The sequence below is a fragment of the Heterocephalus glaber genome, unplaced genomic scaffold (genome assembly GCF_053883595.1).
Source record: "Heterocephalus glaber isolate CG9 unplaced genomic scaffold, H.glaber_assembly_v1.0 deba00001504, whole genome shotgun sequence".
NCBI lineage: Eukaryota > Metazoa > Chordata > Mammalia > Rodentia > Bathyergidae > Heterocephalus > Heterocephalus glaber.
In genome coordinates this window covers 64188334-64208257 of record NW_028258324.1, presented here as the reverse complement: position 1 = coordinate 64208257, position 19924 = coordinate 64188334, and the positions used below count along the sequence as shown (strand labels likewise).

General features: G+C 36.1%; 1 protein-coding gene across 1 annotated transcript in view; it reads left to right on the top strand.

Moving 5' to 3' along the window:
* Nucleotides 1–19924, top strand: part of Ccdc50 (coiled-coil domain containing 50) — a 71586-nt gene that overhangs the window by 5253 nt on the left and 46409 nt on the right. The window contains exons 2-3 of the mRNA XM_004834773.4: nucleotides 18889–18951; nucleotides 19655–19781. Of these exons, the coding sequence (XP_004834830.2) occupies nucleotides 18889–18951; nucleotides 19655–19781 (190 nt within the window). The remainder of the gene's footprint in view (nucleotides 1–18888; nucleotides 18952–19654; nucleotides 19782–19924) is intronic.

Here is a 19924-nt window from a genome sequence, read left to right as displayed (position 1 = left end):
TAGAAAGCAATGTAGGAAGTAGCCATTGGAAGTGCTTTTGTATTTATGTTTCTAACTGATGACCCACTTAAAGGTGTCTGTGCTTCAAAAGTATAAAATTAGGATACCCTAGATCTTTGACATGACCTACAAAGGATAATTGGTTTTTATTTGCAGAAGGACTTTGGAGATTATTTAGATGTTTGAATTTAGACTGTTGCATATGTTTGAATTTTGAAAGCAGTGCACAAGAGTTGTCAGGTATTACTTTTAACATGATATGACAAACAAAAAACGAGAAGTATTTCCTTTTGCTACCATTTCATTTGAAAGCACGCAGTAAGAGTTAATGTGTAGGATACTTGGTAATTGTAAATGTCTTAAGAACAGTAAAAACATTACAATAAAACTAAAACAAGTTTCATATTCAGTCTTGTTTATGTTATTTCTTTTCTCCTTTTGTTTTGTCTTTCAGTCAAGTTCATTGAGGTATTAATACATATACAGTAACAATTCATTTTCTTACTAGGTAGTTCTAGTTTTTTTTACTAGGTAGTTTTAAAAAATCTATAGTTTTGTAACCATCACAAAAATCAAGATTTTATAACCCCTAAACTTCTCAAATTCTTTCTCACCATTGCCAGCCACTGATTTGTTTTATGCTGCTCTAATTTTGCCTTGTCAAAATATTACGTAAATAAGATCATGTAGTGAGTAGCTTTTTGAGTCTGTTTTTTCTTTCTTTGAAGGTAATGTATCTGATACAATGTATGTATCAGTGAGTTCCTTCAATTACTTAGTAGTATGCCATTATATGGTGGTACCTCAGTTTATTCATTCACTGGTTAAAGAATATTTGGGTTGTTTTCAGTTTTGGTGATTATAAAGCTGAAGCATTTTCATTTAGATTTTAAAGCTGTAGACATATGCAGTGGTGTGTGTGTGTGTGTGTTTATGTGTGTGTGTGTACATAAAGCTTTTGTTTCTGTTGGGTAAGCACTTGTAATGGCATGTGGCAGATATATGCTAACATTACCCAACTTTTCAGAATGCCTATATCATTTTGCTTGCTTTGGAGCCTTGCTAGCACTTGATAATGTCAACATTTTTTGCCCCATTTTAGTAACTGTTTAAGGGCATTTTATTATGGCTTTTATCAGCATTTCCCTAATGACCAACTGTTTTCCTTGTGTTTAGTTTTAGTGTGTATTCTAAACTTTTGCCCAGTTTTATTAGTTACACTATTTTCTTATTGAGCTTCGAGAGTTCTTTACATATTCTGGTTACAGATCTTATCAGACATATAGGTTAAACCTATCATTAGTTTTCAGGTCTTAGTTCAACATCAGAATAATATGGGGAGCTTCTTAGAAACCCATTCTTTACTTGATACTGGCTGAGTCTTTTGGATATGGTCGCAGAAGTCTGTAGTTTTTGTATACAGACTGATATGGGGTGGGGATTTGGAAAGTATGGACTGAGAATGCTGTGGCTGCCCCAGTACCAGGGTCCTCTCCTACACCAATTTCTGACTAGAAGTGAGTGACAGCTCATTTATCTGATAATATTAAAGAATGAATAGTACTTCTCCCAGTGACTGAAATTTGTTAATAGGGATTTAAAGCAACCTTGGGCATTTTGGCTTAGTGAACAAGTTGAAATGTTTTTTTCATTTTGCAGTTGTTAAAAGAATGTTTGTGGCGCCTGAAAGTAATATGAAATTTGAATTTCAGAGTCTATACCTAAAATTTTATTGGGACACAGCCATGCTCACTCATGTGCATATAATCTGTGACTGTTTTTGCACCATAGAGACAGAGATGAGTACTTGTGGCAGAGACCACATGACTTGGAAAGCTGAAGATGTTTACTTTTCAGTATTTTACAAGGGGGGAAAAGGTGCTTTTTAAAACATTTTCAGCAAAACTTTCCAAAAACTTTCTTCTGTTTTTTTTTATATTCTGGTTGGCAATATGAACACTAATTATTATAACTTTGCTTTCATCTAGGGATGTCCTTGTGGACAAGTTTTGACTGAACTCATATTACAACATAATTTGTGTAGTGACTTTCAAAAATATACATATATCCTTTTTAGAAGAAGAAAAATTACACTCCTTTTAAATTTCTGGGAACAAATGAATCAAGGTAGAAATATTAATGTAAAATAAGAAGATGCCAAATGCCAGCTTAGCTCCTACTTTGTGGGAGCTTTTGTGAGTGAAGTACATAGTGTTCAACAGATGTAACCCTTTTTTTTTTTTTCCTGATGTTAGGGATTGAACCCAGGGCCTTGCACATGCTAGGCAAGTGCTATGCCACTGAGCTATAACTATAACATCCAACTTTTATAAGCAAGTGTGCCTTTTTTGTTTATTGCTTAATAATTGGCTCTGTTTAAAACTTGGTATGGATATTTGCATGAATGAAGTATCACTTCTTCCTAGAAGCTTGTATTTGATTTACTACCAAACTTTGAGGACTTTGTAGCTGATGAACCTTTTCAGTTCTGATACCATTCCACAGTGACCAAATACCAAGGGAGTCTCCACTGGACTTTTTTTGCCTTCTGCTTTTCTAATGAGTCATAAAGACCGAGTCAATTTCCATTCATTTTAATCTGAGACTTTTAAGTGTACAAAGTAGAATTGCAAATGACTTAGTCTTTCCCTCTTCACTGCCACCCTTTCAATAACAAAGTTTGTTTATTGACTGTGAAGGAACCCCTGAATTACTTTAAATATTACATTCAGTAATTTTTGAGTAGCGAGTAATTTGAAGTGGAGAAAGGGAAAGAAGGAACTCAATTAAGGTCCTCTTTCTTCCCATCTGGGTATCTCATTTGCTCTCACAGCTGGGCCAGTCACTACCTCTTTGAGAAGGGGCTCATCAGTGTCTGTGTCTTGCATTTGCAATCACTGTCTGGCTTTGCCTGCAAAATGTTCTCTATTCAGTCCATGATTGCTGGATTATAAATTGGCATGTCCGTTTCTATTGTCTTCCCAGGCTTCTGTGGTCAGTCCTCCTTACGTTAGATTAAGCTCAAGTGTATCCACAATCAGTTTTTCTTTTCTGTTGATTTTACAGTTTCCCTATTAAAGTACCATAGACCTGATTTTTGAAGTTCATTAACTGAAGAAGACATTGCTGAGATACCAGAGGAAGCTGGACAGGATGATTGACACCCGTATTACAACTGTGTAAAGTTTTCACTGACTTTTAAAAGTTGAAGGTACTTACCTCCCAATGACTACCTTGAGGTTCTTGTTTTTTATCTCTTCACTGATTATCAAATGAAACATGAATATTCTGTATAGCATCTAATGGATGAAATCTTTGAGATTTCCTTATTCATATTGGTTAATTATAAAGTTATCAAAACTATTTCGTTTTCTGTTCTTAATTTTTGGGTTTCCTTATATATTTCCCCCAAAATTTGGGGAACAGATGTTGAACTGATACATGCAATTGAAGAGAGGTAAGAAATGTGCATATTTTTGACACCTATTTACTTGGCAGTATGTAATGCAGCTGTCATTTTGATTTACATTTGAAATAGAAGCACGAGAGACTATTTTTACTCTACACATTTCTGGTGTGCTTCTTTTCAGTAACTGAACTACTAGAATTATTTTGCAGTATTTGCTTTATCTTACCAGTATACCTCATTTGACATCCAATTTGGAATATAATATTTAAGTTAGTTGACTTACTTCGTTGTCAACTTCTTTTCACATCTTCTTTATGCTACTTGTTAGCTTGAACAACTCAGAAAACACTCATTATCTCTAAGATTCTAATTTCTTTACTTGATCATTGGAGATAATATTTACAATGCCAAATATGTGTGTTTGTGAGAGTTACCTGAAGAACTGGATACAGAGATCTCACATCTGTGAGATGTACTGGTGTACCCTGAATCTCTGTGTTACTGTCCATGTTGCACTGTAAACTAGAATTTTTCTCTCTTCCAGGTTATTGTTCTAACCCTAGCCCTCTGCCTGATGTTTACCTCTCCACTGTCCAAATACAGCCTGTTTCTAGTCCCAGCTCAGGCCCACCTCAAATGGTGATTCTCCATAAGTTTGTCCTGCTTCTTTCCTCCCATGTATTTTAGGAACTCAGTTTGGAGTACAGTGCACCCTTGATTTACAAACTCAATTTATTCAAGAGGGCCGGTTTTAACTCAAGTTGGTCAGTTGAAGGTGCAGGCTCTCCTACATGGCCTTCAAAGACTCTCTCCTGTGCACAGGCAGATCTCAGTGTCCTGAGAGAGACATTGGCGCAGGATTTCTCAGTTAACCCTACACAGGAAAGGATGCTGTAATGCTCCTTCCAGAACTCCTTAAAGGTTAAATCTGTATCTGAGACCACCTGGAAGCACAAGTGGCCGGCATTCAGGCCATAACTCAAGACTTTGGTCATAAGTTAAAACTAAAATTCTGTTCGCAACCCAAGTTGTTTATATGTCAGGCTGGTTGTAACTTGAGGGTCCACTGTATTTATTTGCTTAGGTAACATCCCACATTTTCTGTACTGATCTGGCAGTTCTTACAAGACAAGGCTGGTATAGCTGGCTAATCTCACTATTCTTAAGGTTACTTACATGTACGGGATACTGTAGAAAACTTGTCAGAGTATGTGACATCATGTATTCAGTGTGCAGACCAACCTGATGTGACTGAAGTAATCATACCAGAGTAAGCACTGTGATCATGCACATGAATTCATGGGAGTTGGAGTAGGGGACTAGGACTAAGTCCAACTTAATTTTTATGTATGAGTTGCCTAATCTCTCAGATTTCTGTATGATTTTACTTAGTGTTGAGATTTACTCAGGTCTACACCTGTAATAGTCTCTGTTGGAAGAAATAACCATGCATGCTTAAGCATTAATTTTAATTACATAAGAGCCTAGTAATATGAAGTAAATTAATGTGTCAGTTTTGTTGCTGTTACTAGATATCCAGTTTGTTTCTTGATGGTGTTGAATTCACTTCAAAATTTTTATGCATACTATTTTTTCCTTTATATACGTAACATACATTTATTTATTTATTTTGGATTTTTGAGACAAAGTCTTGCTATGTAGTTCAGGTTGGCCTTGAACTCACTCTGTAGCCTTAGCTGACCTCAAACTCGCAGTGACCTTTCTGCTTCAGCCTCCCGAGTAGTAGGATTACAGATGTGCGCCACCATGGCCAGCTTACATTTATTTTTAGAATAAAAGGGAGAATGTTCTTATAAAATTTTAACTAAACAGGTCAAATGTAAGATGTATTTTTAAAACTGTTGACTATAAAGGGATCTAATGAAGAATCTGAGAGTTTAGAGTTGGAAAATACATCAAGGTAGATATTGCACATTTGTTGTGGTTTATGATTAAAAGAGGGTGGAAGGCACCAGATGATGCTCTGGAGATTTTGCTTTGGGGATGGATATGTTTAATTTTTACTCACTTTAGAAATATTTGGTTTGGCTTCATATGGTATATGGGAGTTAACACTTTTAAAAACATGCAGTACTTGTAGGGAGACATTATGTAAGCATTTATCTTATCTACTATATAATAGATAATTCAAATATGTGTGTGTACATATATATATATATATATATATATATCTTAATTTCATCTAAACAATTCTGACACCTTGCAAGTGAGGCAGTGGATTTTCTACAGTAGAAAGGTATTGTATTTAGAAAGCTTGTCTTCTTGTTCACACATGAAAGCTGTCCCTGACTTCCTTTCACTTCCTCTATGTGATTTTGGCTAAAATAAGTATATTGTAGGGTGTGCTGAAGCCAGTTTCAGTAACACTACATTAAAAAAATCCAGGGCATTTAGAACATGTTCCAGATGAACTCGAAAAACTCGATGTCTTCAAGAAGGAAGGTGTTAGCTTTCCCAGGCTGTACTGTAGTCATCCTGCCCCAGGAGAACCTTTTAGTAAATGGCAAAGTCCACATTGTATTCATTGGACAGTTAGTAGCTGATAGCACAGTCTCATTTCACCCCAATAATGAAGGCTTTTGTGAGAACTGCTGGTTGAAATAGGAAATGCTTTTTTTTAAGGTACCAGATTGACTGAAAAGCTATTTTAAGGTTTACTGGTGGTTAAACCTGCTATACAGATGCATAAAAGGTGTTTGTCATTTTGTTTGCTAGAAATAGTAAAATCAACAGCAACAAAGAAGAAAGTAGTATTTGATACTGGAGAAGGCTAGCACATCATTATCCTTTGTAGATCCGCTTCATTTATGCTGCAGTTATCACATTTGTAGATGTGCTTGTATCTAGAGGCAAATACATATCACTTATATAGGGTTATACAATCATCTAAGTTGTGGAGTTCTTATAGGCAATTTAGATTGTCTCCTGCCTGGGCTCAGGACATGACGTTCTGACTGGGAAAGTGACTTGTCAGAGCTCACTTGGTGAGTGCTGGTAGATTCAGGACTGAAATTCTGACAGGTATCTGAAATTAAGAAGAGGGTTTTTTGCTCTTCAGTGTGTATCCTGTATGCCACAGTAAAGTCATTATATTTTTAAACATTGGGGAAGAAATATCTACATTTCCTATAGTGCAGGTGCCAAAATGTCATATAGACTTAGCAGACACCTTTTCCTAGAGTCACTCGGAGTACAAAAACTGGGAAAAACATCTACCCTTAAGCATGACAAAATTTTTAATCTACTTGTTAATATGTTGGTTAGATTTTGACTGGCTGTGCTTCTCAGTGTACCATCCATTCTCACACCATCTTGATTGTGATTCTTTCATAATAATTGCATAGTTTTCACATCGAATTCTAATTTGCTTCCTAATCCTGGGCGTTCAACTGATAAAAGTTTATTGTAGTGGACCTAATTAAATGTTGGAGACATTCTGATTTCTCCTTAAATTGAAGCCCACAATGTACATAGGAAATATGTTCTCACTCAGTTGGACCGAAGATATTAGAGTTATAGAAACGTAGTAAACTGTCCCTTGAGGGAAAATGTTTCAGCAGATTATTGACCATTGACTTAATGGGACATGACTAGAAGAAACACTTAATAGAAAATAACTAATTATAGGAATTTATTAACTTTGACATTGTTAACAATAATAGACTTCATTTATTGAACTTCTTTTTACTGAGTGGCACTTACTTTCTTTGCCCCTTCATGTAGCTTATCTAAATTAGTCCTCAACATTTATCTTTTACATTTAAATTTAAATTTATTTTTAATTAATTCGGAAAAACATAAAAAACTGTACATATTTATGGGGTACCATGTGATGTTTTTGTACATATATACATTACATAATGTTTAAATCAAGTCAAGTATTTATCATTTCTTTATAGTAAAAATATTAAAAATTCTTTCTTGTAGCTTTTGAAGTATATAATGCATAATTGTTGTTGTAGCGTCCCTGCTGTCCAAATAGCACACCCCCCCTTCTTGCTCCCAACTAACTATAGCTTAGGACCCACTGGTCAACCTTACTCTATCCTTCCCTCTCCCCATTTATCCTTAGTTTACAGTTGAGGAGCCTGAGGCTGAAAGAGATTAAATAATTTTTTGAAGGTATTTCGGCTTCTAAGTAAGCAGTATTTGAATCCTGGCCAGCTCCAAAATTGATATTTTTTCTTTTCTGAAATAATTCTTAAACAGTGAACAAAATTCATAACAGATCAATGTTGCCACTGTGTACAAAAGTGAACAGATCACAGCAGCATCCTTACTGGAATCTATCAACGTGATTTTTGCTTCTCTCCTCTCATAGTATATGTGAGTTTACAGTCTTTGTTGGCTGAATAGAGCACTATCAAAAGTTCACATGTAACTTAAATACCAGTAAGATGTATATGAATTTCTCCCTCAAAAAAATTAATCCACTAAGATTAATTTACATAGAGAACCAAAGGGGTTGATAGTATCCTTTCATAAAATTTACATGAAACTCCCAGTTATCTCTTTAGAAATTTCATGGTTGAACTTTGAAACACAGGCTAGCGGCCTCTAAGTTTATTATGTAATCATCTCTGACTCTATATAGACTATTTGTAGAGGAGGAAATTTGATTGGAATGTTAGCCTACTTATACGATAATTAGGAAGATAAGTTACCTGATCTTTTGTGGATACAGCACCTTAGGTTAGCATAAATCTGAGCTAATTCTAGGAATGAATCTATGATCTCGTCAAGATATCTTTTAGAAAAACACATTTCTGGTCAGTGAACACAACCAATTACCAAGCATATGATGACACATCAGGGTAGAATTTCAGACATCTCACAGTTTACTCATTTGTTTTCTCCTCATGATTTCTGATTTATATAACCAGGGTTACTGAAAAATCTGTTGTTGTTCTCTGTCAGGTGGTTACCAGAATGGAATTGTGAGTGTTGCAATTTTCTTTATGAAACTAGGATTCTAACAATATTTCCCCTTGCCTACTTGTCTCATGATCTCTATAATAAAGTCACCTGGGAATTTTGGATAATACTCTTGTTTGAAATTGAAGTGAACTTTACTGACCCTAGTGAAAAAGAAAATACTAGCCAAAGTATGTGCTTGCAGAGAAGTTGGAAGTGGAAATATCTGACTCAAGGCCCTAGCTAGTACTTAAGGAAATGTTCTTGTCATATGAAGCCAATAAACCAACATGGTTTTTCTTCTCTGGTGTAAACTTGTACTTAAGTTGGGTTGGATGTGATCTTTTGGGTTTGAATGGGCATCACTGGGTTTTTTTCTACAGAGGTTTAAGGGAATGGGTGGCTTTTCCTTCCAGGCTAAGGCAAACAGAGAACTGGCTGCCAAACCATTTGAGGGCTGTGTAAGTGCCAGGAAAAGTGTGTGCCATTCAAATAGTGAAGCAACACAAGGTTGGAGTTTCTTTAGGGGTACATGGGATCAAATAAATAAATTATTATTAAGTATTCTTAGAGAAAAATTGCTTTGAAGAAAATTCTGCTGTTGGTTGTATAACAGTGTTACTTTTGAGGATACACTTTGTCCATTATCAGTTGTTTTCTACATAGAAGATGTAACTGGCTCTGTCAGAGTAATGTTTGATTACAGTACTTTAAAAATAGATTCTGTATAGTGCTCAGGTGCTTACAGTGGTTATTATTTTTCTCACACTACAGAAGAGCAACCATAAGTAACATAAGTTTATGATTATTCAGTGTGTGGTAGTGCCAAGATCCATTATTCTGCTTCCTTGTGCAATGTGTGTTCATTGAGTATCTTATAGAACCAGTGTTCTGTGTATTATATTACAAAAAGTACTATATGAGGACTTCATTTTTTTCTAAGTAGTTTTGGTAGTCCTCTCTTTAATTACAACATTTTATAAATCCATTTAATATATACTGAATCGTTTAAAAATAGCAGGAATGCTTCCTTTTTACTCATTTTTATGATATTAAGAGTAACTTTTACAGTAGTTGCTTTTTTTTTTTTTGGTACCGGAGATCGAACACGGGTCCTTGCGCTTGCGCAGCAGGCTGCGAAACCACTGAGCTAAATCCCCGGCCCTAGCCCTACAGTAGTTGCTTTATAAATTCCAATATTCTTGAGTTCTAAAGTAAATCAGCTATGTAATTGTTTTTTAAGGGAGGCAAGGAAGACAAGTTTAGGAGAACTAAATTTTTAAAATTTAGTGTGATTTAATTTAAATTGAAGTAGCTACATGTGAGACTAGTACAGTACTAAAAAATTGTGACCCTGGCATGTAGAATAATGATGCATTGATAGAACATACAGATTTTGGTGCAGATAAGGAAATCTTTTCTAATACTCCTTCCATCCAACATTACACTGTGTGGAATCCAAATCACTTGGGGTTTTGAAGAAAACCTTAGTGACCACTTGGTGGAAATAAAAAGAACACAAGAATCAGTTTGTTAGGGACTTACACAAAATGATCTGATTGAGCTCATTTTGAGATCGTGGAATATTTCTTGAGAAAAACGGAAGTTCATCTTGAGTGTTTTATGTTACTATCTGTCCCTGCAATTCTGAGGATAGACAAGGTCTGAGCTGTAACAGTTTTCTTGGGTAACTTTTCCTTTGTTACTGCCATCAGAAACTTTTGGCTTCAGAACACCAATCCGTAAAGTTCATGACTGCAACACAGGAAGCTTCTGAGGTTGTTTGTATGTGTTTTTCTTAATCTGTAAGGGTAACTTGAGTCAGGTAGTTCCTTATAGAAGGTTTTATGTCTTTCCAGTGTGTTACCAGGATGACTAAAATTGCTGTCTCCACCCTGCTTTCCTTCCCTTTGTCGTTGCTCCTCTGATGCCCAATCATTTATCCTGTCAGAAGGAAATTTCTGACTCAGCCATTTTCTCTTTTCCAATAAGTTACCCAGTTACTCTGTGGTCTCTGATAATGATGTAGATGGTTTGTGATATTAAAGTAGTACTTCTGATTTGATGACTTAGATTATCTCAGCATTTCCAAAACCCACTTGCCTGCAGTCTGGTGTCTGTGGTTAGCATAATATATACCTACTTGCCAAAAAAGTGGTTTAAATTACTGGGGTTTTCACTTAACTTTAAATTTGGGGCATTAGAGAAAACAGACTCAGAAACTTACTTTGATAAATTACACAGAATGAAATGCTGGGATTAAATCAATTGCTTTCCTTTTTAAAATCATCTTTTGCCATACTTAGCTGTGTGTGTTTATGTGTATTAAAAACATGTCTAGTCACATGTTTAGATCTCATGTTTATTGCCTTTTCCATTATACAGTTTACTGCCTTCTATTTAAATTCCAACGTAACTGACTACATATTTGGGTGCTAATAAACGTTTGTATTTATAGTGAGCAACTAGCATTATTTCTCCTTTATGATAACAAGAACTGAGCAACTTTCCATATTTCCTTTCTTGCTTTGGTGCTCAGAACGATCACGGACATATTTGAGGCATTATGTAGACTTTGTTATATTTGGATAATTTGTTTTTCATAAAAATATTTTCATTCTGAAGCTTTATAGGACAGCTTTTTCAGTTGATTCAGTTTATCTGCTTAGCTTCAGCCAAAAGTAGGTGCCACCTCCCCATACTTACCTATCTTAGATTTTGTTAACTTCAGTGAGATGGAAAATTTACAACACTGAAAGAGAAGAATCGAAAGTTTCATTTATCCTTTATTCCACAGAAAATTAATTGCTCAAAAATTACTTAAATGCTATTTTCTTGTTTTCAAGCTTCTGAAAGTAAGAAATTCAATTTGTCGTGGAGTGGCTGGTGACTCAAAACTATTGAACCAGCAGTGTTTGCTATTCTGGGGGGTCATCATTGGAACAGGTGGTTAGGAAGCTGTCTATGGTCTGTAGCTCAGCATCTTTAAGAAGCAGCCCCTCTGCTCCTTTACTTTCTGATAATAGTGGTGGTGGAGTTGGTTTTGGTGGAGGTAATATATGTCATCCTGAACTGTTGATAAGCTTTGGTGCAGCTGAGAACGTAGAGAATTTGTCATTAGGATGAAATCTACTTGTAATTTCCCTTTCTTCTATTCACATCTCTTCTCTTTCCTCTGTTTCTTCTTTCCATTTTATTAGAATTTTAAGAGACTCTTCTTTGATAGGTTGGGAACACCTTTCTTTTGTAGGGTAATAAAAGCACAGGAATTTATATGTATTATTATTTCTTAGTTCTAGTTGCTTTTACATCTCATGAGCATTAGCGTAAAATATTTTAATACCCTGTCTTTCTAAAAAGAGGGAGAGCTGGAGAGGTGTGTGGAGGGGGTAGATTGTCCCAAAGGGAGATGTTTTTGAAAATTTTCACTTGCAGTACCTGCAGGGTTTTTTTTCTGTAGGTGACCTATGAAATATTGTGGAAATGAAAGGAGTTTTTTGTTGCTGTTGTATTTTTAGTGGTATTTAACAGGAATTGAACCTAGGACCACCTGAATACCAAGCAAATACTCTACCACTTAGGGGGGGAAAGGAACTTTTTATTGCTCTTATTTTTCAGTAGTAAATATGACTGTCATTTCTGGAGGTCTGATTTCTTGGAACATAGTCAGATAGAGTAACTGTGTCCCACAGTTTCCTTGGGACATAGAGTCTCCTTTTTGACTACACTGTTACTGAATTTTTTTCATTTCAAAGACCCTAATGCACATTTGTCTTAATTAGTATTTAATAATACTACGTATTTCTGATATTTGAGCACATACCCATTTCTTCCAGTTCATCTTTGAGCAGAAATATGTAACCCTGAAGAGATTATTTAGTTTCCAGTTCATTTTATTTATTTACTAGACAATCTTGGTCAAGTTACCTCTTTGTGCTGTAGTTTTTTCATAAGTGAAATGAGGATATTGAGAAAGCCTTTTTAGATAGTAACAAAGGTGGAAGTGCATTGTAATTCACCAAGTGCTACATAAATGTCATGTGTGTCTGGCTGTTATACTTTTGCCAGACAAAATAGGCCTCTGGAGTATCTTCCTTGCTCATAGAGGGTATTTTCATGTCTTAAGGATAAACAAAAGCAAGCGTATTCCTATCCGAAAAACATTGAGTTTGTAGCCCATCTGCTATTAATAATATTTACATAAAAACAGGACAGTTCCTAAAATTCAGCCATTCCATGAAAGGGAAAAGGGACCCAGTTGAAAGAAATAGTCTGTAGTGAATATATTATTAATTCTAGGCGTTTTTACATGGGTGGAAACTTGTGAAGTTTGAGTTTTAGGAATTGTACTTTCAGAGAGTATTGGCATGTGTATAAAAGAATGGCAGGAGATGAATTACTTTTTCTCTTCTGATGTGTACAGTGGTGAGTGAGAAGGAGTTGGGGGCAGGCATCTTATTTAGACAATGTATTATTAGGGCATCAGGGAGCCATTCTGTGGGGCAGAAAATTTCTGGGTTTGCTTCCAATGCGGGGATTAGATGATGTGTACTCATTCTGCGTACTTGACGGGAGAGAAAGGAGTTCTTGCTAGTAGGAGTATAATTTGTCATTCAAAACTTCACAAAGTTCTGAGTAGAATTAGTTTGGCAAAATATTGCCCCACTATTTTTTTTTCTTACTAGTGTTGCCATCATAAATGCAGGTTAAGTGCTTAATTCTTGGCTAAAACTTGAGAATAAATTTCTGCTTGTCAGTTTGTGTGTGTGTGTGTGTGTGTGTGTGTGTGTGTGTGTGTGTGTGTGTACTGGCTTTTGTAGTGAACATGGAAGATTTCACTTCTATTTGTCCATCAAAAGATAAGGAGACCCAAAGAGATTTTACTTCACCACTTCTAAATATAAATCACCTTTGTGAAATGTTTTTAGTAGAATATTTTGTTACTGAGGAAGAGGGAAACTTACTTCAATTGAGCTTTCTAGAATAACAATCTTCAATATGTTTTTAAATAGTTATTCCTTTATTGGTAGGAAGCTGAGAGGGATCATAAGCCAGTACTGTTGATGACTAAATGACTAAGAAAACTTTTTTGAGATACTATTTTAGGACTTTAAATTTGTTTTCTTTGGGCTGGAATTTTAAGGGATATTCAGACCATTGATTTTCAGTATTTTCCTTTAACATGTTGATTTAAGAGTATGGAAATTTAGTTTCTGTTTTTCTACTAATTGCCAAGGGGAAGGAGGATGAGAGGGTATTACCTGTAAAAAGAGAAGTAGTTCTGCATTTTTGTGTACAGAAAGCTTTCCCCATTGTTGGTAGGGTGAATTGAGGAGTGGGGCGTGTCCAGAGCTAGGAGGATAGAGTTGGCCAGCACATGTCTGTCAGGGATAAATATTGAGAAAACAGAAAGAAATGATACATGATAATGATTTAAGTAGAGGAAAAGTGAAAGTATGAAAGGTAGTTTTTGGTTGGTTTTTGGTTGTCCTGTGGTGGAGTGGGGTGGCAAATACCAGGTTTCCTTTGGTGCATGTCATGTAAACTGTGTACTAAGAATGCCCACGGGGTAAAGAATTGATTTCTCAGGGTGAGGCACAGGGCCTTTCTATCTAATCTCTTGCTGTGATTCCCTTTGAAGAGCTCCTCTGTTCTCTTCCAGAGCATAGAATTTCAGGACTCCCTATGTATTTTTGTCCTTTTTCATAATTGATCCTCTGCCATAAATGCCTACTACTTCTGCCTATAGCAGTTTAACTTTTCTTTGAAATCCATTTTGCATCTTTACTTTTTACTCTCATTCCTTGTACATACTCCCAGTTCATAATTAGGACAACTGCTCAGATGTTCATGCCACTCAAAAAGCTTCTGCAAATCTCTTGTATTACGTGTATCAAATTGTATTTTACCCATTTAGTCTTCTGTCATCTCCACCCACCTCCTTGATGATTTGGAAATGACTCACTCATCCTGAAATAGAGTTCAGCCCATTGTTATTAAAATAAGTATTTATTAAGTTCATGCTGCACCAGCACCAATTGTGTATTTAGGGAAAATCCATAACTGTATGAGAATTGTCCTTTAAATAAAACGATGGAGAACATACATCGTATATATGAATATGTTTATGGTAGTCAGTCCCTCTTCATTCTTTTAACTTGCTTGGTTTAATGTAAAGAAATTCACTGTATACTTAAGCATATGTCTTTAGGTTAAAAACCATTAACACTTTTTCTTTTAATGAGAATGGGAGAGTGTTCTAGGCTTATGTAAGTTATTAATAATTTTGTATAAATGATTGACAAAATGTACAAGTCTGTGATCCTGTCATAAAGAGAGCGTAATGAACACTTTTCTTTTGTCTGTGAAACTCTTTTTGTTCTTTGAGTTTATTGACATGCTTTTCTTGATTTTTTTTTTTTTTTTTTTTTTTTTAGTGCATGTTTCTTGAAGTCTCGCAGTGTGCTACATCCAGTGCTAATTGTGTGGAAGGGGCAGAGATTATTCCTGAGAGCCCCTGCCTGGATAGGGAGGCAGCTTGTGCTGGATTTCAAGGGCAAAACGCGTTTCTTTTTGTTGACTCTTGTAAGCAAAGAGGCAGAGTTTCAGAGACAGCCACCATGCCCTAACTTTGGGGAAGTGTCTGAGGCAAAGTTAGGACCACTGATGTCTGGGTGGGAACAAAAACAGTTGTGAAATGGCTGTAGTGAGGGAACTTATTTTAGCAGAGGGCAAGGACTGTAGAAAACAATGATGGAGTTGGCTTACACCAAGAAGACCAGCCTAAGTTCTGAGTGAGAAACTGTGAATATGAAAGGGAAGAAGGTCCAGGAGTGGGAGGATAAAAGTTCAGAACCCAGTGCTCACCTTAAATGTATCCACAGGGAAGAGTAATCAGATGAGTTCACAGTGTTTAATCCTTAATGCCATTTGCTCTGTTTACATTGAAGTAAATTAGGTGAGAGAGAGAGCAGAGGCCCATCCAGGTTCTAAACTTTGCCTGGCTGTGAGGTGTTTCCTGGAATCTCAGTCTGGTTACTAATTTACAGAAGTGACTGGATGTGTGACTGCTTTCCAGCTTGTGTTAGAGGAGTGATGCAGGGAATGCACAGAAGATCTTGAAAGGAACTTGAGTAGTGGCAGAAGAAGTTGTAGATTGAAGACTAGATGCAGAAGAAATGTGTAGACTGAGCAAATACCTTAGTGTAAATGAGATCATGTATTTGGAAGCTCTCGGTAAACTGAAGCACTGTGCAATCTAATGTATTGGACAGTACAGTTCTCTGTGTATGTGTGTATATGTGTACTTCTTTTGTCACTGAACATCTTCCAGTTCCTCTTCCAGCCCAGGCAGGCCCTGCTGATACCTTTGTGTACCAGTTCAGCCTCTGCAGTAAGAAGATCCAGGATTAACTCAAAGTAATTCAGTAGACCCCAATCCGGCTATTCAGATATTGCAAAACCATTAAGAATTGTTAGTCACTAATTCTTACACCACTTCTGATATAGCAATGGGTTTTTTTGTTATGTTTGTGGTTTAGAACTGTACGCCGTTGATGAAATGAAAGAAGTTGTATTTAAAAATTAATTAAAGGCTTTAAAATGTAATATATAAAACACTATATAAAGAAATTTAGAAACCCAGGAAACCTGGGCTCTGGACTGGGAGTATAGTGTGTGTGAGGCCCTCCCTGGGTTTGATCTCCAGTACTGCAAAAAATAAAAAATAAAAAATAAAAAGAAACCTAGGAATCTATGACCCAAATTAAATACACGTTAATATTTTGCCTTTATTGCTTATTTTTATTTTGTTTTTAAAGCAATAGAAGAACATATATATAGCGGAGACATTCATGCCCCCTTTTTCCCTCCCTAGTGATAGCCATTATTTTTAATTCAGTGTGCCAGTGTCATGTATTAAAAAATTATTGTTTAGATTGAGTATGGTGGTGGACACCCATAATCCCAGCACTCAGGAGGCTGAGGCAGGTGGACCCCTGTGAATTGAGACCAGCCCTGCAATACATAGTGAGATCCTATCTGAAAAAAAAAAAAAAAAAGGAAAAAGTAGTTTTTATTGCAGGTATATCTATCCATAAATAATATGTATTTTGTTTTTAATGTTGTACTAAAAAATACAAATTATACAGTTTTCCATATGAAAACTACAGTAATTTTTCTAATTTTTATTTATTCTGCATGACATTAAAAACATGTAAAATATATTTTTGGCATAAAAATATGCTAACCTAATAACATGAATTGAAATAGCTTTTAAATTTTTTGAGTGTAATCTTTATAATGATATGTGTTTACACTGAGACCTACTACATATCATTTATATGTATGTACTTGTGTGGCATAGTTTCTGCAGACCACAATCTTCTGTACTGTGTGATATACTCTGTTATTGTCTAGCATATTCATTTTTAAAATGCTTGTCTTAGAGTTATAAATGTTTTTATGACGTGATAGTAGCTTGGCACACGGGATTTGAAAAAGCATTACTCTAGGATTAATTTGAAGAATATTGATCTAATATATAAGCATATGCTCTGCTAGAAAACTAAAGATGCTTCAAATAATAGATTAATAAATTAAATTAGCATTCTTTTATACAAGATTTAACTGTTCATTTTGGTCAATCCATTTTGAATATTTGCTTTCTTTTTTTCTTTTTGGTACCCGGGATTGAACTTGGGACCTTGTGCTTGAGAGGCAGGTGGCGGAACCACTGAGCTAAAGGGTGGGGGCCCTTGAATATTTGCTTTCTGTAAATTAAATCCATATGTGGCTTATCTTTTTACATCTTAGATATTGATTCATTGAGGTGTTTTAGAGAACACGTGTTGGTTAATACAGAGTATCTTCTTTCAGTCTCTTCTGACCATGGCTTACCTGGAGTCAAGGGGACTATGAGTGTCAGGGGAGGAAAGAGTTCTTGAGCCCCAGCCTTATCTGCAGTGTACTGCAGTGTAGCATTACTAAGACCTTTCTTCTGGACCTTGGCTTTCTCATCTGTTAAATGAGGGTAATTACCAGCTCATTTTGAAAGCACTTTCATTCTGTGAAATACAGAATAACTCGGGCCTGGGCCTCAAGTTAGAAATTTTCTGAGAATTCATCTGATGAAAAAGAACAGAGCTTACTATTGAAGTACAGATCATACAGTTAGGTTTGTGCAAGGGGTCGGCAGGTCATACTCAGTTTAGTATGGTTCTTGAGAAGGAATGTTACCTTTACCATAAAACCGTTTCAAAGTGATCTTGACATTCTTAAAATTTCTCTACTTTTATTGCATTATCTCTAATTCAGGGGCAGGACTGTGTGATGAACACATAAGTGCTAAGTTGGCAAGGGAGTGTTCTGCACTGGTTTTCAGTTAAACATCTTCACAAGCAAGTCCAAAGATGGAGAAAGAGATCTGTAACCTCTCAGAAACTGTAGGGGAGAGTTTCATGCATCCCATACATGGCAGTATTCTGAGGCTTTGGGGAATTTTCCTTTCTTAACATGAGTTACATGTTTGGGATAGAGTGAGAACTTAGCACCTAAACTGCCTGTCCTTGAAACAGCACATTTTGTGATGAGTCCTTCATGTTTTGTTTTTTTCATATGTTTCTTTTAAGAAGTAGTAGTTTAAATTGCACTCTGGGGTAAAGTAGATGTTAGAGATCATCTCTTTCCATTTTACTTCGAAGGAAACAGTTCAGCAGGTGCTCTTGCTTGGATCTTCAGATGGAGGCAAAGTTAGGGGCAAATTTCTGGTTTCCTCTTGAGTTCCCATTTTCTTTGGGTTTGTGGATTATTTAGGAGCAACTTATGTTTAGAAGACTTAGAGACCAGCCATCAAATACAGTGGTACCTCAGTTCACGAATCCTTTTGTTTGTGAACAATTGTTTTTGTTTGCAAATTCTGTATCAGGTGACAAACACAACTGTGGCCATCTTTCCCGCACAAACACAAACATGGCCAGCTTTTCCAAAATTGTGGAACAAATTAAGTTTGTGAACCAAGGTACCACTGTAATATGATTATTGTGAAGTAGAGATTTGCTCCTACCTGAAGGACTAACGAAAGTGATGTCTTTTCCTAGTGACATTTTAATAGACAGAACTCTTAGGGAGAGGATCCCTTAATCTACAGATGGCTAAGGTATAAGCTAGATTTTTTTTGATACCTCTGACCGTGGAAGAACTCAGCTCTCTCTACATTGTTGACTCTTCTTTTATTTTAGCAATACTTAACCTCCCCTTGTAGAATTTCTAGACTGAATTCTGCTTCTGTGGTTAATGTCCTCACCTCAGGCAAGAGACCAGAGCTAACCATTATATTGTGACACTTTATGCTTGGCAAGCATATGTGGATTTTTGTGAATAAAGATGTCATACTTTAGTAGTCACCATTTTATGCATTGCAAGTTACAAATTTGATCATCTCAGAATATTAGAATTGATTTTTCAAGAAAGCAAAATTTTTTTTTTTATGTTAAAGTACTACAAATAAATCTTCCTGTCTGTTCTTTCTCTCTTATCTTTTGCAGTATGCCGAGACTTTGCTGTCCTGGAGGACCACACCCTGGCTCAGAATCTGCAGGAACAAGAGAGTGAGTACTGGTGTTCATTCATGTGCCTTCAGTTTCCTTTATTCAGTGGTAGCTTGAGGCTGTTTTCTTAGGGTAAAGTAGGGAGGGAACACTGTCCCCAGGTTATACCACACATCCATGCTGAAAGATTTGTCCAGGCAAATGATGCTTGGGTAAAAAAATGGATAAAAAATTTTTGAGTGTTTTGAGTCAGACAGGCTATCAAGGATTATACAACTGATGAGTCTGTAAGAGGAAAATAGGAAATTTTTTTCTCCCTGTTGAAGGAGGTAGACAGTAGTTGTAACCTACCCAGAACTGTCAGAGGCTGAGACTCTATTCTTGCCTCCTAGAATAGGGGCCTGAACATCTTTTCCAGGTCACTATGTGAATTGCTCTGAATATTTTTGCATTGTTCTGATGGAAAGTAAACCTAAGTTATGTACAGACAGTATTTGTGTTTGTGATTCTTGAATAATTAAGTCATTTGTCAATATAAAAAGATTTGAAAAATGGAGCCATTAAATAGAGTGGCATTGTGTGGTAATAGAAGGAGCTTTGGTCCTGGCTAGAATATTTGTGTAGAAGTTCTAGCACTACTGTTATTTTTCCATGGGACCTAAGACAAATTATTTAATCTTTTTGGTCCCCTTTTTACTTTGTGGTCGATCTAAAGCTCTTTTTAATGTTAATCCTATTTTTCATCTTACTCGTTTTGTCCCAGTTGAACATCATTTGGCATCAAACATTCAGAGGAACCGTTTGGTCCAGCATGATCTCCAGGTGGCTAAACAGCTCCAGGAAGAAGATCTGAAAGCCCAGGCTCAGCTCCAGAAGCGCTACAAAGACCTGTGAGGATTTGGGGAGTAGGAGGGGTTGATGTCAGAATTGTGGAGCCAGCACCTAGGCCAGGAGTGGAGACCCTTCCTGTACCTTTGATCCTTCACTGTTAGTTTACAGATCCTACAGTGGCTACCCAATAGTTTTCTTTACT